General features: G+C 48.0%; 2 protein-coding genes across 14 annotated transcripts; one reads left to right on the forward strand and one right to left on the reverse strand.

Moving 5' to 3' along the window:
• The first annotated feature begins 419 nt into the window (after positions 1–419).
• ZNF692 (zinc finger protein 692) lies at positions 420–8,917 on the forward strand. 6 transcript variants are annotated; one of them, XM_047776361.1, is made up of 12 exons: positions 420–552; positions 1,177–1,364; positions 1,677–1,708; positions 2,041–2,304; positions 2,826–2,874; positions 2,967–3,092; positions 3,424–3,645; positions 3,733–3,810; positions 3,908–3,986; positions 5,426–5,540; positions 8,190–8,289; positions 8,432–8,917. In XM_047776361.1, exons 2-12 carry the CDS (start codon positions 1,189–1,191, stop codon positions 8,727–8,729), a joined length of 1,539 nt encoding a protein of 512 aa, XP_047632317.1. In that variant the 5' UTR covers positions 420–552; positions 1,177–1,188; the 3' UTR covers positions 8,730–8,917. The 6 variants fall into 6 exon arrangements, with proteins under 6 accessions (XP_047632317.1, XP_047632319.1, XP_047632320.1 ...); XM_047776363.1 differs by lacking the exon at positions 420–552 and adding an exon at positions 615–729; XM_047776359.1 differs by lacking the exon at positions 420–552 and having other exon boundaries at positions 743–1,364.
• A 503-nt stretch (positions 8,918–9,420) lies between these two features.
• ZNF672 (zinc finger protein 672) lies at positions 9,421–23,972 on the reverse strand. Of its 8 annotated transcripts, none has more exons than XM_047776368.1 (5): positions 23,780–23,972; positions 23,294–23,415; positions 19,905–19,960; positions 13,519–13,640; positions 9,421–12,003 (listed from the first exon to the last, which is right to left on the reverse strand). In XM_047776368.1, the coding sequence occupies exon 5, from the start codon at positions 11,777–11,779 to the stop codon at positions 10,385–10,387; it is 1,395 nt and encodes a 464-aa protein (XP_047632324.1). In that variant the 5' UTR covers positions 11,780–12,003; positions 13,519–13,640; positions 19,905–19,960; positions 23,294–23,415; positions 23,780–23,972; the 3' UTR covers positions 9,421–10,384. The 8 variants fall into 8 exon arrangements, with proteins under 8 accessions (XP_047632324.1, XP_047632322.1, XP_047632323.1 ...); XM_047776366.1 differs by having other exon boundaries at positions 19,806–19,960; XM_047776367.1 differs by lacking the exon at positions 23,294–23,415 and having other exon boundaries at positions 19,806–19,960.
• Positions 23,973–25,779: the final 1,807 nt, after the last annotated feature.

Consider the following 25,779-nt stretch of genomic DNA (forward strand, 5'->3'; position numbering starts at 1 on the left):
ACAGAAAATATAGGTTACTTCTTTTCAGACAGTTTTTGACAGGCACAGAGGGAATGGGCTATTGCTGGTGATTACCTTGGGGGAGTCTAGAGAAGGCTCTAATTGGTTTTGAAGGTGTCTAATTCTGCAGCATGTGTTTGAGTGTCTGCGGAAATTGTGAGGGGGAACTGAAGGTCAAGTACAAAGTGGTAAGAACTGCAGAGGCCAAGTCCTTAGGCGGGCTGGTGGGGGAGGCGGCGGTCGGTCCGGGCACAGGAAGAGGGCTTGGCCTTATTAATTCCATTTTCTCAAGTCTTTGGTCACCAAGGACAGGTGCTCGCTGCAAAAGCGATCCAACCACAGCCCTAGGGCCTCAGCGACAAGCCGGGGATTTTAGTGTGGAAACGGCGGCTCCCAGCAGGCTTTGCGCTGAGCGGCCAGTGCGCAGGCGCGACTCGCTGGCCTCCTACTCTCCCCTCCCCACTAAGCCCCGACCCCATTTCCGGGCTGGAGCCAGCGACGCAAAGGGGGACGGGTTCTTCTTAAAAGAGAAACGGCGACGGCGTGCGCGAGGTGGGCCCCTGTCCTCCCGCGGCTCTCCCGGCCTGAGCGCGAGGCGGGGGGAGGCGCAGGCGCAGTCGGGATGAGGGCGGGTGAGGGGACGCGCAGGTAAGGCCAGGGTTGGGGTGGACGCGGCAGGAGCTCTGGGCGACCTGGGAGCTGTCTTTGGAATTTACCTGTCCAACGATTGTGAGCATTCAGTGGGGCTGACCGAGGTCGGGAGGGGGGCGCCCTCCAGACCCCCGGCCCCCGGCTCCACCCACATCGACCTGTGTGGAGCTCTCCCAGTGCACACGATCTCTCCTTCCCTTATCAACCCTTTTCAAGAAGAAACTGTTACCTTACCCTCTGCCCCACCCCAGTTGAAATTTCCTTCCCCTTAGCTTCAGGTCTACACTTCAGTGGGCAAGAGATCAGGCCATTCTGACTTTGATGCTGTCCCCTACCTCCTACCCCCACGATACCCACCCCATAACGCTAGTTTACAAGCCCCGTTATGTAAACAGGTGCTTTGGACCCTATGGCAGCAAATACTCTTGCAGTGGTTTAGTTCTGCCCCAATTCACACGTGGGGAAACAAGAGGCACTCTGGCCACAGATCAGGTCGGCCCACACGTGTGTCTGCTCACCCTACAGGCCCTGGTGCTCATGGCTGCCTCTCTTGGGGACACCTCCCATAGGCGGCGGGAGAAGAGGCGGCAGCTGGACGCCCGCCGCAGCAAGTGCCGCATCCGCCTGGGCGGCCACATGGAGCAGTGGTGCCTCCTCAAGGAGCAGCTGGGCTTCTCACTGCACTCGCAGCTGGCCAAGTTCCTGTTAGACCGGTTAGGGGCAGGGTCAAGGGCTTTGGGGGAGGGCACCTAGGCTGCAGCAGTTAGCACTCTCCTGCCCTCCACCCCTCACTACTACCAAGTGCTGGCTGGCTGCTCCTTCCCACTGGCAGATTTCTCACTTCAGCAGTAAGGCCAGTGTGCTTTGTGGCCTCCCAGGGTCCGGACAAAGCCCCCACTCCTCCCTTCCCTGTGTCCCCCACCCCCAGTCCTCATCAAAAAGGGAACCCCTTAAGTGAGTACCCAGAGCTGAGGGCATTTGGCCACATGGGTCCCCACCTGACCTGTCTCTTGTACCCCTGGCAGGTATACTTCTTCAGGCTGCAGACTCTGTGCAGGTGGGTAGGGAATGACTAGGGGTAGGGAGTCAAGAGCCAGAGAGGGAAGAGGGGTAACAGGGAGTGATGTGACCCAGAAACACTCTCCCTAAGGGAACTGGGTCAGAGGGAACCTTAAGTGAGTTTGGGAAGAGATGGGGGAGTTGGGTAGTTTGATGGGGACAGCCTGTGGAGAAGGGTAACCTTGGGGTTGTGGCTTTGGAGAATGGTAAAATGGATTAGGGACCATGGTGGCCCAGGGATTCGGGGTACAGGACTGTTTGGGTGTGGCTTTCCAGAATGAGAGTAGAGGACCTCCCAGCTCACCTTGACTGTTGCCTTCACTGTTGCAGGTCCTGAGCCTGTGCCCCCCAAGGGTCTGCAGTATCTAGTGCTCCTGTCTCATGCTCACAGCCGAGAGTGCAGCCTGGTGCCTGGGCTGCGGGGACCTGGGGGTCAAAATGGGGGGCTTGTGTGGGAGTGTTCGGCTGGCCACACCTTCTCCTGGGGCCCCTCTTCAGGCCCTACACCTCCAGAGGAGCCCAATCCAGTCCCGCTTCCAAGTACTGACCAGAGAAACTGGTGTCCAGAGGCTAGGAGTGGACAGGAACCTGCAGGTAGGCTGGAGAAAAGATGAGTTATGGAGGGAAAGAAGGGAAATGGGTTCCCACCTCTAGCTAAGCAGCCCTTTCTTTAAAAATAATCGTCTCAATGGAAAAACTCTATGCTGACAAGGAAAATATATCCTCAAATGTATTTTTAGGTCCGAAAAGCGTAATATAGAATACAATGTTTATGTTACCTTTGGTGGAAAAATAAGAGGAGAGGGAATATATATTTTTATGTACTTATGAGTACAAAATCTCTGGAAGGGCATGTAGGAAACCAGGTTACCTGTAGGAAAAACGAGGTGAGTGGGGTACAGTATTGGAAAGGAGACTTTTCACAGTGTACCTTTTTATACTTTTTTTAAAGTCATGTGAATGTACCATATCTAAAATAAAACAACATCTCCCACTCCAGTAGCCTCTGCCCCCTCTTCCTCCTTGAGTCCAACGACCACTAGTGACCTTAGAACTCCTGTCCTCATCTCTCCAGTCCAGAGATTCTTCCCCTTTGACCCTACCTATGCTAACAGGTTTGGAATCTGAGCACAATGACAGGACTCGGGAGGCCAACTTAGCCAGGTGAGTTTGGGATTGGGAGGGACAGGATGGATGTGGATAGACAATGGGGGTGAGGGATCAGGACCTCAGGCCTGCCTTTCTTGGACGTGCAGAGGAGTGGAACCCCCACTGGAGACCTTCCCACCCATAGGAGAAGAGGATGGGGAAGAGGAAGATGAGGATGAAGAGGAGATGCTCAGTGATGCCAGCCTATGGACCTACAGCTCCTCCCCAGATGAGCAAGTTGGGGCTGAGGGAGGATGCTAAGCAGAGGAAGAGGAGGGAGAGGAACCCAGAGTTTTGCAGACTTGAGGGAAGGGGTTGTTGGTGGAGATGGCAGGGTAGGCTTTGGGGAAGGCAGAAAAAGTAGAGGCTTTGAATTGGTTGAAAAGCGGTAAATTTAGGCACTGGGGGAGAATGAAGGCTGAAAGCAGATATGAATAAGGAGCCTGGGGTATGGATAGAGTTGTTCTGAATTTGGGATATTTGCAGTTTAGGGGTTGGGATTGGGCTGGAGCTGGCTGAGGACCCAGGGAGATAATGCCCTCTTCCTCTTCATTCTCCTTTCAGCAGTGAGCCAGATGCCCCCATACTACCCCCTTCCCCTGTCACCCATGCACTTAAGGAGGGGGAGATACCCTCAGCCCCTGAAGCTGTCCCAACTCCTCTTGCTGTGCCATCCTCATCAGCATCCTCATTGAGTTCCGGAGCTCCTCTGCCTGTGGAAGTCAGGATACAGCCGGAGCTCAGTGGGACCCCTCAAGCAGCCCAGCAGACTGAGCTCCTGGCCAGGTAACCTGATGGCTGTGACAGAGGGCAGGGGCATCCTGGGACATGGCCCTTCCTCGAGGCCCTCTGCTCCCTCTTTGCTGCCCGTAGCCCTGGGAGTCAGGCTAAGTCTGCTCTGGCCTCGGCATGGGATGAGGACACTGCTCAGATTGGCCCCAAGAGAATTAGGTAGGTCTTGGGGAAGGGGCTGTGCGTAGGGAGGGGAGAGGAGGTAGGTGGAAGAGAGCCTGCATGAATCCTTCTGCTTCCTATTCTACTTCCCCAGGAAAGCTGCCAAAAGAGAGCTGCTGCCCTGTGACTTCCCTGGCTGCGGACGGATCTTCTCAAACCGACAGTATTTGAATGTGAGGGATGTGAGGGACACAGGGTTGGGTTCTTTGTAGCCTCACAGGTGGAGAAGGGCTGAACATGCTGAGGCAAAGAAGCCTGGGATGTGGGGGGAATTCAAAGCCAGGAAGAAAAGAGTTGGAATGGACGTGCAGAGCTTGACTGTAGTAATAATTGCTCAACCAGACAACTGGTAGATAAGACAGAAAACCAAACACCTGCCTACTACTGCTTGTTACACAGGCCCTCTAAGGACTGCATGGAGATGATGGTGGTATTCCTCAGGCTTTTGGGGTGGGGTGCTAGTAACTGTTCTAGGCATTTGATGTGTGTCAAGTCTTTTGATCTCAGTATTTCTTTGGCATGGATGCTGATACTTTTCCCGCTTTGCAGATGAGGAAAGCAAGGAACACAGAGGTTAAGCACTGCCCAAGAATCTTCAGCTAGTGCATGATAGAGCTGGGGTTCCCCGGGCTAATGGAGTGCCACTCCATGCTGGCTCAAGTGCACAGGCCTTGCTCCAGGGTGATGGGGAGACAGTTCTGTCCCCAGCCTCACTACAGGGAAGGTTTGAGGCACAGAGAGGGAAGAGCCCCAGCTCCACTTCAGCCAGAGACCTCAGACCTCACAGGATTCTGAGGCCTGGGGAAGGAAGAGTCAAGACTGGAGGGACGGTGAGGCCTGAGTGGTTGGGATTTGGGAGAGGGGGAAGGTCATCAAGTGGTGGCAAAGCTGTGGGTTGAGAAGAATATTCAGCAGGATTGGTCAGACCTACTTGAGCCTATGAGTGGAGGAGACTGAAATAGCCCCAGCAGCAATTTAATTACAGGAAAATGTAATTATGGAGGAGAAAGCTCCCACATTTTAGTGAGGCAGGATGTGAAGTTAGGCCAAATAAAAAGAGAAATAATTACCAAAAGTACTTGGGGAGTTAAAGTTGGAGAAGACAGTACCCTTAAAAGTGTTTCAGACTGAGAGGGAGTGTGTGTATTGTGTTGTGTTTCCAAAACTGATTTAGAAGAAAATGACATAATCTTATAATCCTATGGTGAGCTATCAATAAAAACTAGGTGATCTGAGTGATACAGATTATACATTAATATTAATACCAAAGAGAATAATCATACCCACCCAAAATGTGTTTCCATCCCCAGCAGATGGCAAGTCCATGGTTAGGAAACCAAGCGTGTTACCAGAACTGCACTTTATTCAGGGAATGAAGTATTGTGAGGTTCTGACAAGGAGGTGAGATAATGGAAGTTGAGAACAGGATAAGGTGAGGGCAGAGTTTGGAGTCAGGAAAGAATGGGCTCAGGGTGCTCATGTGTAGGTAAGGACTGGCTAGGATGATGTGGGCTGGTGGTGACAAGAACTTCCAGGGGAGAGGGGAGAGGAGCCTGTCTGCTGGATCAGCTCTGGTGGTCTCCCTGAGGAAACCGTCTGCTTCCTTCCCTAGCATCACAAGAAGTACCAGCACATCCATCAGAAGTCCTTCTCCTGCCCAGAGCCAGCCTGTGGAAAGTCCTTCAACTTTAAGAAACACCTAAAGGAGCATGTGAAACTGCACAGTGGTAAGTAGTGGAAATGCCTCCTCACCTCCCCACAGTAGGTCTTATCATCTCCCTCTGTGGTTTCTGTCATCTCCCTTTGTGGGTTCTGTCACCTTCCCCTGCGAGTCCCTTCACATCCCCCTGTAAGGCCCATCATCTTCTATCTGCAGGTCTTGTCACATCTTTCTGGGATAACTCCCACACTCATCCTGAATTTCTCTGTGTGTTGAGACCCTGCCTGCTTGAAACTTCTCAGTGCTGGGATACAGCAGGCAGTCATCACCTTGTAAGATGTCCTCTTATAGGGCTACAAAGAGATGTGAAAGCAGGAGAAGGGAGGAGAGTGTGACAGAAGAGTTGGTGTTGTAGAGGGGGAGGGTGCTTTTAACAGAGACCTCAGTAAAGGGAGGAATGGAGGCTTAGCCACATCCATAGGCAGCATGTTGGGGGGCCCTAAACTGGCATCTGTATGGCATGTTCCAGGAATGGAGAAGAGGCAAGGAAGTTAGGAAGGAAGAGAGGTCAGATAGGTGGTAGGGGCCTCCAAGACCATGATCAGGATGGCTTGGCTTTCAACCAAATGTGATACACACTAGTGTAGTGGAAGGGAGGGACACAACTGATTTTAAAAGAAGCATTGTGGCTGCTGTGTAGAGAATGGGACTGCAGGAATATGAAGTGGGCAATGATGCCGACCTGGACAGTCCAGTTAGTGAGAAGTGGCTGGAGGCTGACACAAGGGTGAAGATGGAGCCATGGTTAACTATGGGAAAGACAGATGTCAACAGATAGGACCAGCAGGTGGGAGTTGGGATGGCTTGGAGGATTCCAGCCTGAGCAGCTAGCTGGGCAGAAGGTGATGTGATTTCCTTAAAGTGAGGAGGAAACAGGCTTCAGGAAAGGTAGGTGACATTTTGTTTGGGACACACTAATTAGGTATCCCAGATAATGTGAATCTGGAGTCCAGGGAGATGTTGGGGCGGGGGGGAAGCTATTCATCATGAGTATATGAATGGAGGTATAGATGGAGTGTTCCTATAAGGAAGGAGTGAATATAGGTAGAGAAGAGCTCTGAGTAGGGCAGGTGGGAAGGGCAGCTACAAACAAATCAGTGAGGTAGGTGAAAAGATGGGTATCTGAGGAGCCAAGTGAAAAAAGTGCTTCAGGGAGGAGGAAGGGTAAGCTATGCCAATGCCACAGAGCCAAGTAAGATGAGGTTACAGATGGTCCACCAGACAGGGTGGTGGGAAGCCATCCTTAAGCACATGACAAAATGGTATGTGACAAGGGAAATGACAGCCAGAATGGAGTGGGTTCAAAGCAGAGAGAAGCTTGCAGTGAAGACAGCAAGTGTGGACACCTCTTTGGAGTTTCTCTGTGAAGACAAGCTGGAGGGCTGTGAGCTTGGGTGCAGAGGTGGGAATGACCACACAAGGAGGAAAGGCTTACTGATGCAGGGTGGGTTGGGGAACCTCAATCAGTGAGGAAGAGTATGTCCAGGCACAATTGGAAGGCAGCCACAGGGGAGCAGGAACTATTCACATGTGTGGGTACAAAGTAAGTCGGCTGGTAGATTAGATTGGGGCGCAGATGTGGACATTCTTTCCTGGCTTCTCTCTTCTTGGTGACTTATAAAACGAGGTCAATGCTGAGTGAGGCTGGTGGAAAGAGGATGTTGTATGGAAAATGCCCTTCTGGACTCTAGAAAGTACAGTGAACTGACCAAGAAAATGCAGAGACATCATGGCACGGGAGGGACTTGAGACTTGTGGTTGTGGATGAAAATAGAGCATGGGTGGGGGTGTTTGTAGGTTATGTTTCTGCTCCTCTTGGCAAATGTGTGCAGGTCTGGAGTAGGCCAAGGGTTGTATTTATCCTGAGTTGGATTTTAACCAAGCAAGTATGGCAAAGGGAGAGACAGTGAGTTGTAGTGTGAGTGAAGGGACGCCTTCATTGTGAAAGATGCCCTGGAAATGAATTTGATGAAGAGGGGGCAGTGGGGGTAGTGGAAAGGCAGTGGGCAATCATGGGATTAGTGTGAGAGGACAAGGTAGGAGACCCTGGCTGGAACTGGGATGCTTGAAACTGTGATTTCAAGGTGGTGCAGTGATGGGGCATGACCTGGGAACGGTGGCTAAGAAGGAAGGGTGTGGGTCAGTGAAGGTCAGGAAAGAGGGGAGTGGAGTACTGACAGTAGTGGTAGTAGCTGAGGAGAGAGTCTGGAGCCAGAGTTGTGTGGAGTACATGAGAGTGATGGGGATGAAGTTGTAGGTGTGTGTGTGTGGTCTGATGGCAGGATATAGAGCAGTGGTGGGACAGAGGTCTAAAGGCTGCCATGAAAAGCAAGGACACTTCCTCTGGTGAAGGCCTGATACTTGGAGGTGTAGGAGAAAAACTACAGCAGGCCCATGAGAACTGCTAGAGATGGGAGACAGGCAGGTGCTGTTAGAGCTGGCAGGGAGTGGGAGCAATTCAGGAGAAAAGGAGAGGGGGTTGGTTGGTGACACTCACAGGGCTACTGACTGTTCACAGGGCAGTTGGGGGTTTGGAGGAGTGTGATATGCAGGCTGAATGGGTACAGTACTCCTTTGGGGGGTCAGTGAATGTGGTGGGCCAAGGAAGGGCCACAACTTGGGGATGGATGCTGGGATAACCCCCATGTGCCCACAGACACCCGAGACTACATCTGTGAGTTCTGTGCCCGATCTTTCCGCACCAGCAGTAACTTGGTCATCCACCGGCGCATCCATACAGGAGAGAAACCCTTGCAGTGAGTGTGGGGAAGGGAGATGGGGCTCACGGGAAGTGGGGAGGTGCTGGCAGGATAACTGGAGAGCTGGGAGCAGGAGGAACCCCTAGGGAAGTCAAGATGGACTGAGGCCTCTTCCTTCCCTCTATTGTCACTGGCTCAGGTGTGAGATCTGTGGGTTCACCTGCCGCCAAAAGGCCTCCCTGAATTGGCACCGGCGCAAGCATGCAGAGACAGCGGCTGCCTTGAGATTCCCTTGTGAGTTTTGTGGCAAGCGTTTTGAGAAGCCAGACAGTGTTGCAGCTCACCGCAGCAAAAGCCACCCCGCCTTGCTCCTGGCCCCACAAGAATCATCTGGTCCATTGGAATCCTCTTCCAGCATCTCTGCCCCTGCATCCCTGGAGGCCAGTGAGGGGTCCAGGCCTTCTATGGCTCCTCAGGCTCCCACACTGCTCCCTTAGCAGTAAGCATTCCCCAAAATCTGGGGAGCCAGGCCCCAGGAACTGAAAAGGAGCAAGAAGGGCCGGATGCCTGGTCCCTGGGAACTAGAGTGATGGGGAGTACAGGGCAGGGGCAAGAGTGGGCTATAGGGGAGCCAGGCTACTTCAGTCTTCCTAAAGGACAGAATAAACCCAGGATTTTACATGAACATGTGTGAGCAGATGATGTTTTGGCATCTGAGGTGTAGGAACTTCAGTTCTTCAGTTCTTTTAGAAGCATTTTCTGCTAGAATGTGCTTGAGTGCATTCTAAGTGCAGCCCCCCATCTGCCCTCACCCCAAGGACCCAGCTTTCTTTCTGAATTTGCTTTGGCACTTTGCAGCCCTTTTCTGTGGCGCATCATACCTACTCTTGCATTCAAGCAAGGCAGGCTGTGACAGTATGGAGAGCACCAAGTCATTCCAGAGGGATGGGTGGGAGTAGAAATAGAGGTATGTGAACTTGGGCCACATTTGTACTCTCCATTAACCAAGAAAACTAAATGTAATGGGGCCCCTGAAGAGTCTCGCCTTCCAGTGCAAACATGAGGGGGCCATACATTGCAAGATTACTGAGCTACCTTGAGAAGGGACCACAGACCTTGAAACTCTGAAAGACTCTTGGGTGACTCCTGAAGTCTGTGAATACATTAGCCTCAGGTTTGACAAAGGGAACTCTTGGCATCTGGAACCAAACAAATTCTTTATTTCACCACCTGCAAACAAAAAAAATCACTGACAATTCCAGGTAATTTTCCACCCTGCACTGTTGCCTCTGTAGAGCTCAGTTTCTCCATGGCTCCAAGTTTGATTTGTATATATCATTCTCTTACTCTAGTTGGCAGTGCCTGGCTTTGTGGACCCATGTAGTCTTGCCCAGGTCCCAGGACTAATGTCCTCCACCTGGTTGGTGAACATTGTCCTGAGAGGCACCTTGATCTGTACACCAGCAGATCTGTCCCATAGGACAGGTAGGTGCCATGCTGAGGGCTCCTGCCCACCTTTACATGATGTGAAACACTTCTTTGGGTATTTCTGGTATGGAGATCTCTTTCAGTGATGTAAGCTCTCTCACTATCTCTCTGCAAGTTTCCCATCTCTCAGAAGCCACGGGAGAAAGCTGCAAAGAGACTAACAGTCAAGTAGAAGGAAGAGGCAAGAAGACCACAGGGCAAGAAGACTACAGAGATAAGAAGACCACAGGAATTTGACCCTGGCCAAGCCTGTGATCATTACCTGAAAAGGAAGGATATCGAAAGTACCCAGAAAGGAGAGGTAGAGGAGACTCAGGCTGAAAAAAGAGATGGGAGAAGACAGAACACTGGTGGGAAAACAGGAAACATATGAGCACAGCAGCAGGGATGCAACACACCAATACTTGGGCATTCTTTCACTGAGAGGTCTGGGAGGTTTCCCCTGTACCTATTCCCCAGAGAGGGAAAAGGAAGGCTTGAGAACAGGCAAAGAGCTAACAAGTAGGTGAGGGGCACAGCAAGAGGCCAGGTGAAGGGGCTATCAACAGAGATGTAGGAAGGTAACAGGCCATGCTGTCTTTCCACAGACCTCCACCTGCCAGTTGCCCCCACCAGCCCTGTGGCACTACATAAGTGCTTATCCAGCCCACTCCAGGGAGATCTCTCAGCAAGTCTCTTTAAACTGAGGCACAGAAAGTCCCAGCTTTTCCTGTCTTGCTTGCTCAGCAAAGATGAGCGCAGTGCTTGCCTTGTCCTGAGTGGCAGTGGCAGCAGTAGTTGCTGCACGAGCACGGGTATGAGCCCGCTGGTGCTGCGACAGTGAGCGGCTGTGGCTGAAGCATTTGCCACACTCTGCACATTCTGCTGGCCGCTCGCCCAGATGCGTCTTGCGGTGTAGGGCCAGCTTGGAGCCCACACTGAAGGCTTTGCCACATTCAGGGCACTTGTGGGGCTTGTGGCCAGCATGATTGCGCAAGTGGACATTGAGGTTGGACACGCATGTGAAGCACTTGCCGCACAGCTCACAACGATAAGGCTTCTCGCCTGTGTGTGTGCGCCAGTGCTTAGTGAGGTCTGAACGGTCGCTGAAGCAGCGGCCGCACTCAGTACATGGGAAGGGCCTTTCGCCCGTATGGATGCGCTGGTGCACTATGAGGTCGGAGCGCTGACCAAAGCCCTTGCCACACGTGACGCATGCATGTGGTCGCTCTCCCTGGTGGCTGCGACGATGGCGTAGCAGTGTTGAGCTTTCGCTAAAGCGGCGCCCACAGTCACCACAGGCATAGGGCTTCTCGCCTGTGTGCGTGCGCTGATGGCGCACCAGCGTGGCACTCTCCAAGAAGCCCTTACCGCACTCAGGGCATTTGAAAGGCTTCTCACCTGAGTGCGCCTGCAGATGTCGTGTTAACGTGGAACTCTTGGCAAAGCTCTTGCCACACACACCACACTGGTGTGCATCCAGAGTAGCTGGCTGCTGGAGTGTGGAGTCACCAGGGCTCCTGGCCACGTGGACACGCAAATGGCTCCGAAGTCCCACGCCACTGCAGAAAACCCGTGAGCACTGTGTACAGTGGTGGAGCGTTTCAGTGGGCACAGCTGGTATCCCCCAGGGATGCGCCCGTGCTTGGTGGAAACGCAGGGCGCTCTGCCGGAAGGCGCGAGGGCACAGAGGACAGCGGCAGGGCCGCTCGGGAGGGTGCCAGTGACGCCTGTGCAGTAGTAGGGCCGGGAGGTGTGGGAAGCAACGGCCACAAGTGCGGCAGCGGCAGGAACGGCCACGCCGCCTGTGCACACTCTGGTGCAGGTCAAGGCGGCCGCTGTGGCGGAAGCTCTGGCCACATTCGCTGCAGATATAGAGGGTCTGGCCGGCATGGACACGTCGGTGTGAACGGAGGTCTGCAGCCTGTGCACAATGCTCACCGCACTCTAGACAGCGCAAATGGCTATCACTGCCATGGGCGCGCTCATGCCGTAGCAGCACTGAACTGTAGCGGAAGCTCTTGCCACATTCACTGCACGTGTAAGGCCTGCCCACTGCTGACTCTGATGCAGCAAACATGGTGAGCGCTGGGCCGGTAGCCCTCAGGGTGCAGTGTGGCACTCACACTCCAGGGTCCACGTCCTCAAACTGAGAGTTATTTTCAGTTTTCTTAAGGCCTGGAAAGGTAACAAAGGGAAAACGGGGAGGCCTGGAAAACTGGTCTGTAGATTCCAGGGTTCCTTCTCTCAGGGGCAGGTGCTACAGCCTTTTCAAGGTGGCCAGCAGATAGGTTTGCCTGAGTCCTGTAGGGAGAAGGTCACTGTGAGTGCCAGTAACAGCTACACCTTGGGGAATGGAGGGGCAAGCATGGGCTGTTTTCTGTAACTTCCTCAACTAGGCCATCTTCCAAATTCCATTCTCCAAGAGAAGGCAAAGCCATGGGAGTCCCAGAAATATGAGGGGGTCCTTGTGCCACCAGGGAGGGCAGAGGGACTCAGAGGGGAGCTTGCCTCCAATACACTGCTTGGAAGAGGAGGAAGAGTGCCCAGTTTGTTTTATGGCCTTAGACCAAGGATCTTGGCCTGGAGATACACTAAGAAATGACCAAGGAGTAATGGGCAGTGAGAAGTACCCTGGGCCTAAACCACACCAATGCCTTCTTCTGGAGACCCGGGTTTCATGAGTCACCAATGTGAACCCAGCTGGGCTTGGCTGGAAGGACAAGAAGGGCATTAGATGAAGTATAATGCCCTTCCAGCAGCAGCAACCTGGGCAAAAGGCTCAGAAAGGGTTGGGGCCTGGATAAGAGAAGATATCTGAGAAACCCTAAAGTATTGCTCTTGGGCTTTGGACAGGACCTAATAGATGATCACTCCACACCAGTACACAACCCCAAAGGTCCCTAGCCTAGCCTTGAGAGAGCAACCTGAGGCCGAGGAACAGGGTGAAAAAGAAGCATGAATAACTCATAAAAAATATTATCAAAAGCTGATACTATTATTCAAGAAGTGCTTTTGCCATTTTTAGGAAAGTCTGCGGAAAAGGAAGGAACATTGTTTCTAATTCTCTGGGCATTCAATTTCTTTGCAAACACTCTGTAGACTTTACTCCTTTGCTCCAGCTCCAAGGATCTGAAAACTTGGAGTAGCAAAAAGAAAAAAAAAAAATTATGAGGGTGGAATCTTCTCTGCTATTCTCTTATCACAAATGCTATCCCTGAATTCTTCTGATAAGCTGGTCCAGGTAGCTGTCCAGGAGCAGCAGCAGCAGCTTCTGTACACAGAACCTCCTATGCCCTCTATTTAGAGCACAAATAGTGCTACTCTGACCACCTGGCTGGCCTAACTACTGACTCCTTCCCTCAAGACCCATAGAACTATCCCCAGCTCAGTTCAGTGGGACACTGGAGATTAGGTATAGTCACATAAGCCATGTCACCCAATAGATCAGAGAGAGGAAGTGAACAAAACAGTTACCAGTCATTTTCTTTTTCTTTTTTTTTTTGAGAGCCAAGCTGATGCATGTGGAGGCTGCCAGGCTAGGGGTCTAATCGGAGCTGCAGCTGCTGGCCACAGCTACAGCAATGCCAGATCCTTAATCCACTGAGCGAGGCCAGGGATCAAACCCACAACCTCATGGTTCCTAGTCAGATTTGTTTCTGCTGAGCCATGACAGGAACTGCACCAGTCATTTTCTTATTAGTAAATGGAAACTCATCCTAAATACCCAGAACTATGGTTAAGACATCACATAGTTGGGGTCCTCTTTTTTTGGATGCTAATAGGTTCAAACTAAAAATAGCCCTTAAAACTACAAACCTGCAGGTATGGGCTCTGGAGCTTCTGCTACCCTCTGCATTTGGCAGGAGTGACACATTAGGTGGGAGTTGCACATGTACAATGTTCTCTTCCTATGCCTCTGGAGCAGGATGTGCTGTACCCTGTAGGATGGGTGAAGTAAGAGACAACATGAATTTAAACTGAGCAGAGGTGACGGAGGAAGAGAAAGAAGAGAAAAATATTTCCTGGAAGAGGATTTTTCTTTTTTTTTTTTTTTTTTTGCTTTTTAGGGCCGCACTCATGGCATATGGAGGTTCCCAGACTAGGTCAAATCAGAGCTACAGCTGCTGGCCTACACCACAGCAATGTGGTATCTGAACCTCATTTGTAGCCTACACCACAGCTCATGGCAATGTCAGATGCCTAACCCACTGAGTGAAGCCATGGATCGAACCCGCATCCTCACTGGTACTAGTAGGATTTGTTTCCACTGCACCAGGATGGGAACTCCTTGGAAGAGGTTAATTTTTAAATAGATATTTTTAAATATAAAAAAAACCCACTCATGTCAATGGACAGATCCTCTAGACAGAAAATCAATAAGGTAACAGAGATCCTAAATGGCACAAAAGAAAAGTTAGACTTGATATTTTCAGGACATACATCCAAAAAAATCAGAATATACATTCTTTTCAAGTGCACATGGAACATTCTCAAGGATTGAACACACACTTGGACACAAAGCTAACCTCAACAAATTTAAGAGTATAAAAATTATTTTAAGCATCTTCTCTGACCACAATGGCATAAAAGTAGAAATCAACCATAGGAAAACTGACTACATAGAGACTAAATAATATGCTATTAAAAAAACCAATGGGTCAACAAGGAAACCCAAAGAGAAATTAAAAAATACCTCAAGACAATGATAATGAAAATACAACCATTCAAAATCTATGGGGGAGGAGTTCCTGTCATGGCTCAGTGGTTAACGAATCCAACCAGGAACCAGGGGTTGTGGGTTTGATCCCTGGCCTCATTCAGTGGGTTAAGGATCCAGCATTGCCATGAGCTGTGGTGTAGGTCGCAGACGTGGCTCAGATTCTGCATTGCTTTGGCTGTGGCATAGGCTGGTGGCTGCAGCTCCAATTCAACCGCTAGCCTGGGAACCTCCATATGCGGCAGGTGCAGCCCTAAAAAGACAAAAAAAAAAAAAAAAATTCTATGGGATGCTACAAGCAGTGCTTAGAGGGAAGTACATAGCGATACAGGCCTTCCTCAAAAAAGAAGAAAAATCTCAAGTCAACAACTCAACCCACCACCTAAAAGAATTAGAAAAAGAATAAATAAAACCTAAAGTCAGCAGAAGGAAGGAAATTATAAAGATCAGAGAGGAAATCAATAAAAGAGATTCAAAAAACAAAAAATAGAAAATCAATAAAACCAAGATCTGGTTCTCTGAAAGGGTAAACAAAATTGGCAAGCCAATCTCACCAAGAAGAGGAGAGAAAGAACTCAAAACAAAATAAGAAATGAAAAGGAGAAATCTCAATGGATATTGCAGAAATACAAAATAACCATAAGAGAATCCTATGAACATTTACATGCTAACAAATCTGACAACCTAGAAGAAATGGACAAATTTCTAGAGACATACAGCCCATCAAAACTGAATCAAGAAGAAATAGATCAACTGAACAGACTGATAACTATAAATGAAATTGAATATGTAATAAAAACACTCCCTAAAAACCAAAGTCTAGGACCAGAGGGCCTCACAGGAGAATTCTACCAAACATACAAGCAAGAACTTATACCCATCCTATTTTTTTTTTTTTTAGGGCTGCACTAGCAGCATATGGAGGTTCCTAGGCTAGGAGATGAACTGGAGCTGCAGCTGCCAGCCTATGCCACAGCCATAGCGATGCCAGATCTGAGCCAATTTGTAACCTACACCACAGCTCACAGCAATGCTGGGTCCTTAACCCACTGAGCGATGCCAGAGATCAAACCTGCATCCTCATGGATACTAGTCAAATTCGTTTCCACTGAACCATAATAGGAATCCAATACCCATCCTTCTTAAACTTTTCCAAAAGGTTGAAGAATAAGGAATAATCCCAAAGACATCTATGAAGACACCATCACCTTAATACCAAAACCAAAGATACTACCAAAGGATAAAATTATAGGCCAACATCTTTGATGACTATAGACATTAAAATTCTCCAAAATTTTAGCCAACCAAATCCAACAATGTATAAAAAAGATAATAGGAGTTCCCCTCATGGCTCAGCAGAAATGAATCCAACTAGTATCCATGAGGATGTGGGTTTGATTCCTCGCCTCACTCAGTGGGTGGGGGATCTGGCATTGCTGTGAGCTCTGGTATACGTCACAGCTGAGGCTCAGACCTGGTGTTGCTGTGGCAGGTGCGAAGGCTGGCAGCAGCTATAGCTCTGATTCGACCCCTAGCCTGGCAACTTCCATATGCCACAGGTGCAGCTCTAAAAAGCAAAAAAAAAAAAAAAGAAAAAAGAAAAAAAGATCATATACCACAACCAAGTGGGATTCATCCCAGGTTCACAAAGATGGTTCAACGTATGCAAATAAATCAACTTCACACACCACAATAACAAAAGAAAAGTCAAAAACCACATGATTATCTCAATTGATGCAGGAGCAGCATTTGACAAAATCCAACAACCATTCATGATTAAAAACTCTTACCAAAGTTCCCATTGTGGCTCAGCAGGTTTCAACTTGACTAGTATCCATGAGGATGTCGGTATGATCCCCAACCTTACTCAGTGGGTTAGGGATCTGGTGTTGCCCTGAACTGTGGTGTAGGTCTCCGGCATGGCTCAGATTCTACATTGCTGTGGTTGTGGTGTAGGCTGGCAGCTGCAGCTCTGATTCAGCTCCTCACCTCGCCTGGGAACTTTCAAGTGCCATGGGTGTGGCCTTAAAAAGCAACAAAACAAAAAACAGAACTCTTACCAAACTGTGTATAGAGGGAAAACACCTTAACATAGTAAAAGCCATTTATGACAAAACCCATAGCCAATATAATACTCAATGGAGAAAAGCTGAATGCCTTACTACTAAAATCTGGAACAAGACAAGGATAATCACTCTCACTATTTTTATTCAAAATTCTCTTGAAAGTCCTAGCCACAGCAATCAGACAAACAAGAGAAATAAAAGTTATCCATATTGGAAGAGAAGAGGTAAAACCGTCACTCTATGCAGACAACATGATACTATACTTAGAAAACCCTAAGGATTCCACACAGAAACTGAATTCAGCCAAGTAGCAGGATACAAGATTAACAATGAGAAATAAGTTACTAACAATGAAAAATTAGAAAAGGAATATAAAAATACAATACCTTTTAAAATTGTACCCAAAAAATTAAATACCTAGGAATAAAGGTGACCAAGGAGGTGAAAGACTTATATGCTGAGAACTATAAAAACTTCATCAAGGAAATTACAGAGAATTTGAAGAAATGTAAAAATATTCCATGCTCGTGGATTTGAAGAATTAATATCATTAAAATGGCTATACTACCCAAAGCAATCTACACATTTAATACAATCCTTATCAAATTACCCACGACATTTTTCACAGAACTAAAACAATCCAAAAATTTATATGGAGCCATAAATGACCCAGAATTGCCAAAACCATCCTGAGGAACAAAAAACAGGCAGGAAGCATAATTCTCTCAGACTTCAGACAACACTACAAAGCTACAGTAATCACGACAGTGTGATACTGATACCAAAACAGACACATGGACCAATGGAACAGAACAGAGAACCCTGAAATAAACCCAGACACCTATAGTTATTAATCTTTGACAAAGGAGGTAATAGCATAAAATGGGAAAAAGACAGTCTCTTCAGCAAGAATTGCTGGGAAACCTGGATAGCTGCATGCAAATCAATGAAGCCAGAACACACCCTCACACCATGCACAAAAAATGAACTCAAAATGGTTGAAAGACTTAAATGTAAGACAAGACACCATCAAACTCCTGGAAGAGAACATAGGCAAAACATTCTCTGACATCAACCTTCCAAAAGTTTTCTGAGGTCAGTCTCCCAAAGCAACAGAAGTAAGGGCAAAAATAAACCAATAGGACCTAATCAAACTGACAAGCTTCTGCACAGCAAAGGAAACCAAAAAGAAAACAAAAAGACAGCTTACAGAATGGGAGAAAATAGTTTCAAATGATGCAACCAACAAGGGCCTAATCTCTAGAATATACAAGCAACTTACACAACTCAATAGCAAAAAAGCCAACAACCCAATGGAAAAATGGGTAAAAGACCTGAATAGACATTTCTCCAAAGATATACAGATGGCCAACAAGCACATGAAAAAATGCTAAACATCACTGATTATTAGAGAAATGCAAATCAAAACTATAATGAGGTACCACCTCACATCAGTCAGAATGGCCATCATTAGTAAGTTTACAAATAAATGCTAGAGAGAGTGTGGAGAAAAGGGAACCCTTCTACACTGTTGGCGGGAATAGTTGATACAACCACTGTGGAAAACAGTATGGAGATGCCTTAGTAAACTAAATATAGAACTACTATAGGACACAGCAATCCCACTTCTGGGCATATATCCAGACAAAACTTTCATTGAAAAAGATATGCAGGGGAGTTCCCGTCGTGGCGCAGTGGTTAACGAATCCGACTAGGAACCATGAGGTTGCGGGTTCGGTCCCTGCCCTTGCTCAGTGGGTTAACGATCCAGCGTTGCCGTGAGCTGTGGTGTAGGTTGCAGATGCGGCTCCGATCCCGCGTTGCTGTGGCTCTGGCGTAGGCCAGTGGCTATAGCTCCGATTGGACCCCTAGCCTGGGAACCTCCATATGCCGAGGGAGCGGCCCAAGAAATAGCAAAAAGACAAAAAAAAAAAAAAAAAGATACGCAAAACCCTATGTTCAATTAAGCACTATTCACAATAGCCAAGACATGGAAACAACCCAAATGTCCATCAACAGATGATTGGACTAGGAAGACATGTTATACATACACAATGGAATACTACTCAGCCATAAAAAAGAAAATAATGCCATTTGCAGCAACATGGATGGAACTAGAGACTCTCATCCTGAGTGAAGTAAATCAGAAAAAGACAAATACCATATGATAACACTTATATCTGGAATGTAATATACAGCACAAATGAACCTTTCGATGGTAAAGAACAGAGAGAACAGAGCTGTGGTTGCCATGTGGGAGGGGAGGGAGTGAGATGCACTGGGAGTTTGGGGTTAATAGATGCACACTATTGCATTTGGAATGGGTAAGCAATGAGATCCTGCTGTATAGCACAGGGAACTATACCCAATCACTTGTGATGGAAAACGATGGAGGATAATATGAGAAAAAGAATGTATATTTATGTATAACTGGGTCACTTTGCTGTGCAAGAGAAATTGACAGAACATTTTAAATCAACGATAATAATTTTTTTAAAAAGTAACAAGAATAGTATTACAAATCACTTACTCACCTTCAGCATCTATCTATATTTTGCTATTCTGTTTCATCTATAATGCTTCCACACCCCATACACTTTCCTTTCTTTTTGGTCTACAGTATTTTAATCCCAGACATCTTATTCAAAGAGGATGAGTTTTGTTTTTGTTTTTATTTTAAGCTCACACCTGTAGCATACGGAAGTTCCCATACTGGGGGTGATTCGGAGCCATAGCCTCGCCTCCGGCCTACTCCACAGCTACAGCAAAGCCAGATCCAAGCCACATCTGTGACCTACTGGGCAGCTTGCGGCAATGCACACATCCTTTAACCCACCAAGCGAGGCCAGGGATCAAACCCGCATTGTCATGGATACTAGTAGGATTCTTTACCTGCTGAGCTACAATGAGAACTCCAAACAGGGTGAATTTTAAACAAAATCTGCAAGTAGGGCAAGGGCCGCTGTGAAGACCTGAGAGCAAACTTTTAGAGGAAGATCTGGTTCTTCCAAAGGGAGCTTTCAGCCCCCAAGCTTGCTGATTCTAGCTAGTTAAATTCAAAGAAATGTCTACCCTCGTGTAAATAAAACTTGCTCTTCAGAGTCAGTGATTGATTCCAAATGCCAAAGAGAGCAATCCTTATGCCTTGGTGAGTATCCCTCCTCACCTGAGGGTCTCTGGAGATTATGGCATCTCTCAGGCCAAGTTTCTGGGAATGCACCCTCTGTCAAGCTACTGCCTTCAAGGGTATATGCCCAAGGAAGGTAACACAAATGCACAAACATAAACATGCACATATAAATGATTTATAAAAAAAATACCACTTCCCCCATTACAGAGGTGGAGTAAGAGACCCAGGTCTAGGGTGCAGGTTTGGTGCTTGAGTGCCAGAGTGTATCATTCAAGTCTCTCTTCTGTACCTCGCCTCATGTTGGAACTTGCCCTGAAAGGAAAGAGTCTATGCCTAGGATGAAATCTGAAAGAAAAATAAAATATTAGTGTGCCAAAATAACAATTTCTAGACTGTCCTAACCACCATTTTCCTGATTTTGAGTTTTGAAGTTGCAATACCATCAGATTTGATTTTGGAGGAAAAAAAAAGTAGGCTTCAATAGAGGTAATTATGTGTGACTGGTGAAAAGTTCTAAATGCTCAATATTTTTTTTGGATAATTTTCAAGTATTTAATACTTACGAATATTTATAAATACTATATATAACTAATAAAAAACAGGTACTAAGAAGATAAGCTAATGGCAAAAATTCACAATAAAGATAAATTTCTGAGCTTCATCTATCTATTTTTATTCAATAGACACTGCAGACATTTCACGCCATATCTAACCATTCACAAGAATTTTGGACTTATTCAGGATTTAGCACATTTACTAACAATCTGCTGTGAGAGCAGTGCAGTTCTTTTTTTCTGAGTTGTATTGTTCAGTCAGTATAAAAACTTTCTTCCCTGGTTATCTTTTCTGCCAGGCCAGCATTTCCGGTGCATGATGAAGAGGCAAGGGATCATCTTGCAGTTTCTTCATATTGAAGCCAGAGTTGGACAAAACTGCTTTGGGCTACAGAAGCAGGGATGAGGGCTGTCCAGGCTGTGCTGTCCACTAGAGTAGCCACAAGCCACATCTGGCAACTGAAACTTAAAATGTGATTGGACCAACTGTAAGGGCAAAATACACTGCTAATTTCAAAGAGTATGAAAAAAATGAAAAATATCAATAATGTTTAATATTGATTATGTTAAACATAATATTTTGGATATATTGAGTTAAGTGAAATCTATTTTTTAAATTTCACCAGTTTTCAAGAAAAGTGAGGATTTCAAATGTGGCTCACATTTTATTTCTATTGGGTAGTGTTTGCCAAATAGCCTTTCCAAATCCTGCAGCAATATACAAAGGGAGAGGAGTTCCTGTTGTGGCTTAGCAGGTTCAGAACCCTACCGTCCATGAGGATGTGGGTTTGCTCTCTGGCCTCATTCAGCGCATTAAGGATCCCCATTGCCATGAGCTGTGGTGTAGTTCGCAGACACGGCTCAGATCCCACATAGCTGTGACTGTGGTGTTGGCCGACAGCTGCACAGCTCCAATTTGACCTCTAGCCTGGGAACTTGCATATGCTGCAGGTGCAGCCCTAAAAAGTAAAACGAAACAAAAATAAAGGGAGCCTGGCCCACCTCAAAGTACCTGGACAGGTTTCCCTGGGAAGAGGTCACGGACTGCGCTGACCCTTAGAACCTCAGTAACCAGAGAATAGATCCACTCTTATCTCCCAAAATGTGGGTCTCTGGCCACCCCCTCCAGAGGGTCCACTTGTTCTTCAGGAAAGTCAATGTCTGTACTGCCACAAAGGAAACCCTGATGGGACTTGGGGTTGTGACTCGTGAAGTGCCTATCACTGCTACTCTCCCAGTTGTTAATACCATCAGTATGCCATGGCTCTCATATGTTCCTGTGTATACACCCCTTGTATCACCCAGTACTCTTTTGAGTAATAGTGGTTCTCCTGCAGTGTGAACTTGTCCAGAGCCACAAGGGCGGCAGGTAGGTCCAGGGATAGGAGGGGGATGGCAGGCCAGGTGGCCATCTCTAGCTCTTCTGGACAGTCCTGAACCCTTCCCTGCCCTAGCCAGCTGGCAGCAGTGCACCAGGAAGGCCCAGGCAGCCCCAGGGACCACCAGGGGACCAGGGGCTCACTCTACGGGCTCCTCCGTGAGTCTCGTGGCCCTGGTAGGGGAAAGGAAACAGCTGCCAGTGTTAGGAGTGGTTGGGGGAGTGGCAGCTGCATTTAGGAGAGGATATTCTTCTGCTGGCCTCTCTATATATCCTTAACACCTAAACCTGCCCCTGCCCTAAAGTCTATTGCCCCAGCCTTAAAGACATTGCAGTCTCCAGGACTCTGAGACACCCCTAGATGCTGCTGAAATTTATATCCAGATAGAAGCAAATGATCCAATTCTCACTCTGCTGGGGGTTGGAATCAGGTAGATGGAATCTCTGGGCCTTTCCACTTGTAGTCAGTTCTTTCTGTTTGAAAGCCCTTCCACCAACTCATTCAGGGCTCTACTCCAATAACCCCAGCTCAGAGAAGCCTTACTCAGCACACTCACCACCCACCCACCCAGACCCGTACTTGGCTTTATTTTGAATAATTAGTGAAAATAGTAGGAAACAGTGATTCCTGGTCCACTCTGAAAAGGTTTCAGCCTATTTTCTAGGTGAGGATGGGGCATGAAATCCAGAGCACCAGAATGGCCACTCGTCACTTCCATCTTCTCCGTAACAGAAACACAATTTCAGTTTAAAGGAAGTGGTCCTTCCCAACTTCAGATCAAGTCAGACACATTTAAAGAGTTGGTGGAAAAAGGAATGACAGTGAGCTCCCTCCCACTCCAAGTGCCCAAGCCTGATCATGATTCAAATAGACTCTTTTGCAAGTTTTTTTTTTTTTTCTCCACAAAGATTTTCCTGTGAAATCTAGGAAGTGTGGAAAAGATATCTGTGTTGAGGAAGAGAGAACATACATAGTAGGATAGTTTATTATTTATGTCCTTTTGACATATGGGCAGGACTACAGTCTAGAGGGACAGAGCAGCACAGAACAAGGATGAAGGAAGGAACTATATGGTGTTTTGCACCCTCCCTGGGCCTTGCACCCTCCCTTGCCTCACATAAGGCATCCAATGCTTTTTTAAAATGATGTTATTAATCTAGAATAAAATTCTTTCAAACATTAGTTTCCTGGAGGAGAGGGCCTCTTCCTAGTCAACTGATCCTCCACAGCCCTATCTACTGCATATACTGTGCCTTGGTTTACTAAGTTGGAATTGCAGTCTATGCAGGGCAACCAGAGAGGCAAGTGTCCAAATTCTGGATCCTCCATTACCAGCTGTGTGATCTAGGACAAGGGACTTCGGGTGTCTAATATTCTTGCCTGAGAAAACTCAGTAAAGGAAGATATTTAATGTTTCACATGAAAGGTGGGAAAATATTAAGCCTGAGAATTGCAGGTGCCGAGTTTTCAGGATTTACTCTCCCCAGGACAGTTCCTAAATAAGGAGTCTGACTCCTTCTCCTACCTCCTAACCATCCTAAAGGTTGTGCAAGAACTTTTAAATCCGCCCACCCCATCCCGACTCCCCAACGAACCCTATTTCACAGGATTAGAGCAGTGTGGGCCTTTTGTAGACCCTGGCTTCGAGAATAGGTAGTGACTTTTGCGTTACTCGCTTTAAGACCTGATGCCTATTATTTAATGGGAACTGAGCACAACTATTCGAGAAATGAGGAACGCTGCACCTGAGCAGGTCGCCTTCCCTGGTCCCCTCGAAGTGCAGCCAATCCCAGGTGCCTCAGTTTTCCTCAGGAGTTGCTGGTCAGATTCTCCTTGGGCGAAATTTCGCCCTTAAGAGCCAGCCCACCTGAAGGGCAAGACAGGGCACCAAAAACATAGTGGAGTATCGACGGATCCTGGTGGCAGCCGCTCCGTTTTAATACGGCTCAGCTTGGTGATGTCTGCATCGTCAGCCGCCAGCCAGGAAGGTCCCCGAGGGAGAACTAGCGAGGACAGAAAAAGGGCAAGGCCTGGAAGAAACAGGCCACGCAGCAGCAGCGTGCGAGCGCCGGCCAATCGCGCGCTGCGCTGAGGCCCACGTCATTGGTTGCGGGAGCGGCGTCCTCCACCTCCGCAGAAGAGAGCCGCCCAGAGCGGAGGGTAGAAGCTGGGCGACAGTTGGGGACTTCTGCCCGTGCCAACCCTCCTTCCCGGGCCCTCGGTCCCCTCACCGGTCGCCGACTACCTCCTCGGACACCGCGAGGGTCCCACTCAGCTGGCTCGCCGACCCCCGCCTCCCGGACTGGAGGACTGGGACGAGGAACGAAGGGAAGGACCTGACCGAGCGCTGGGCCGCCAATTGGGGGGAACTGCGAGGCGTCTCGTGATAGGGGGTCACGCTCCAGTCCCGTTCTCCCGGGTTGGCCAGTGGTCGGCCTCATGTTGGCTGCGTCACGGGTTGCTGGGAAAACTAGGAAACGAAAGAAAACGCCTCTAACGGTTCAGAGTTGCAGGCCCAGGCAGGAATCCCACTAAGGGGGCGGAGCTAATGGGCTCTCAGGGAGACTCTGGTCCTGCCTCCCTCCTTTGTCAAGGCCCCGCCTTCTTCTCAGGATTAACCAATCCCTACCTCCTCCTTTGTCCACTCCCCGCCCTGAGGAAAAAGCATTGAACCTTGCACACCGCCTGGGTGCCCAGTGGAGGAGTCGGTACCCTGGTTTGATGTTCTTGTGGCTTACGTGAGCCCACTGGCCACCAAAGGGTGTCCCTGCAGGTGCTGCAGTCGGGGTAGTGGTCCCCGGAGCGGAGTAGTTTTCGGGGCCACCCATCTGACTAGTCCTGGCAAGTAAATTATGATTTCTTACGGTGAGGGCAGACTTAGCTTAATCCTCGCCACAGCCTTGCCACTGGAGGCACCCACAAGTTAATGACCATCCAGGGTCTCACTGTCCGGGTTGTGGGGACTCCTGGCCAGCTGTTGCTCCAAGAGCTTGCTGGCTGAGCTGTCTGCAATGTCTTGTTCCACTGAGATGTGCTATTAGTGTTGTTTTCTGGAAACACAAGGGAAGGCGACCATTCCCTCTTCAGGGCTGCCAAATGATGGTTCTCAGGACCCTTCTTTACCAGTTCTAAGCTTCCTTTTGAAGTCACTTGTTACCACATATCCTGTCACCCATCCAGAGCTTCTGCCCCTCTGCTCTGCCCCTAAATCATTGTACTTCCATCCCGCAAGCCTTCCCGCCGGCTTTTCCTAACAAACCTATGCAACCAGCTCCCATATTATGAAATGGAATATACCAGAACCCAAGAAAACCTTTTGGCCCACTTCTGTCTCTACTATACAAAGAGTAACCATAACCCCAATACCATAAATAGTATTGGCTAATTTATAGTTTTGACTTTATATACATGGACGCATACTCTGCAATTTTTTGAGTCTGATTCATTTGCTTAAATTTTGATTAATTCATTTTGAGTATGATTATAGCTAGTTCATTTTTGTTGCTGTATAGTATTCTATTGTGTGAATGTACCATAATTTACTGAATAAATACAGCTGATGGACATTTGGGTTGTTTCTAGTTTCGGGCTTGTATTGGTTTCCTAGAGCTGCCCAGTAAAGTGCCATAGACTTTGTGGCTTAAATCACATAAATTTATTTTCTCTCATTTCTGGAGGCTAGAAGTCTGAGGTTGAGTGTCAGCAGGGTTGGTTCTTTTGGAAGGCTATGAGGAAGAATCTATTCCTTGCTCTCCCCTTAACTTCTGTTGTTTTTGGAACACTCTTCTACTCTGCTTTTAATTCTGCCCATTCTTAAAAGTTTAGTCAAATGCCATTTCCATAAACCTATGCTGGAATGCCCTTCTTCCCCATGGTTTAAGGGAAAGGCTTTGCTCTACTCATAAACAGTGCCCTGAATCATGAGCACAGTGCCTGCTCATCACAGATGCTGACCCACATGTAGAGCAGCATGATATAAGGAGTACATGTCTGGCAGCAGCAGGCAAGGAAGTGGAAAACAGAGACCTAGGATGCAGATTTAGGGTGATGAGGGCCTGAACCAGGAAGAGATGCAGGTAGGAGATACAGAAGTGGAAAACATGCTTGAAGTAAAGTACTATACACTTTAAGGTAGTATTGTATAGAGGATGACTAGTTGAGGATAATTCCAAAACCTTTTAAGCCAGAGAAATAGATTAATAAAGATATTTCTGGACTCACTGTGCAGTAT

This window comes from Phacochoerus africanus, chromosome 4 (genome assembly GCF_016906955.1).
Source record: "Phacochoerus africanus isolate WHEZ1 chromosome 4, ROS_Pafr_v1, whole genome shotgun sequence".
NCBI lineage: Eukaryota > Metazoa > Chordata > Mammalia > Artiodactyla > Suidae > Phacochoerus > Phacochoerus africanus.

Excerpts from the sequence above, each read along its gene's own strand:
- ZNF692 (XM_047776359.1), top strand. The coding sequence starts at position 973 with ATGCTGTCCCCTACCTCCTACCCCCACGATACCCACCCCATAACGCTA. Across the intron at positions 3,646-3,732 it reads CAGACTGAGCTCCTGGCCAG|CCCTGGGAGTCAGGCTAAGT; the intron begins GTAACCTGATGG and ends TGCTGCCCGTAG. Across the intron at positions 3,811-3,907 it reads ATTGGCCCCAAGAGAATTAG|GAAAGCTGCCAAAAGAGAGC; the intron begins GTAGGTCTTGGG and ends CTACTTCCCCAG.
- ZNF672 (XM_047776374.1), bottom strand. The coding sequence starts at position 11,779 with ATGTTTGCTGCATCAGAGTCAGCAGTGGGCAGGCCTTACACGTGCAGT.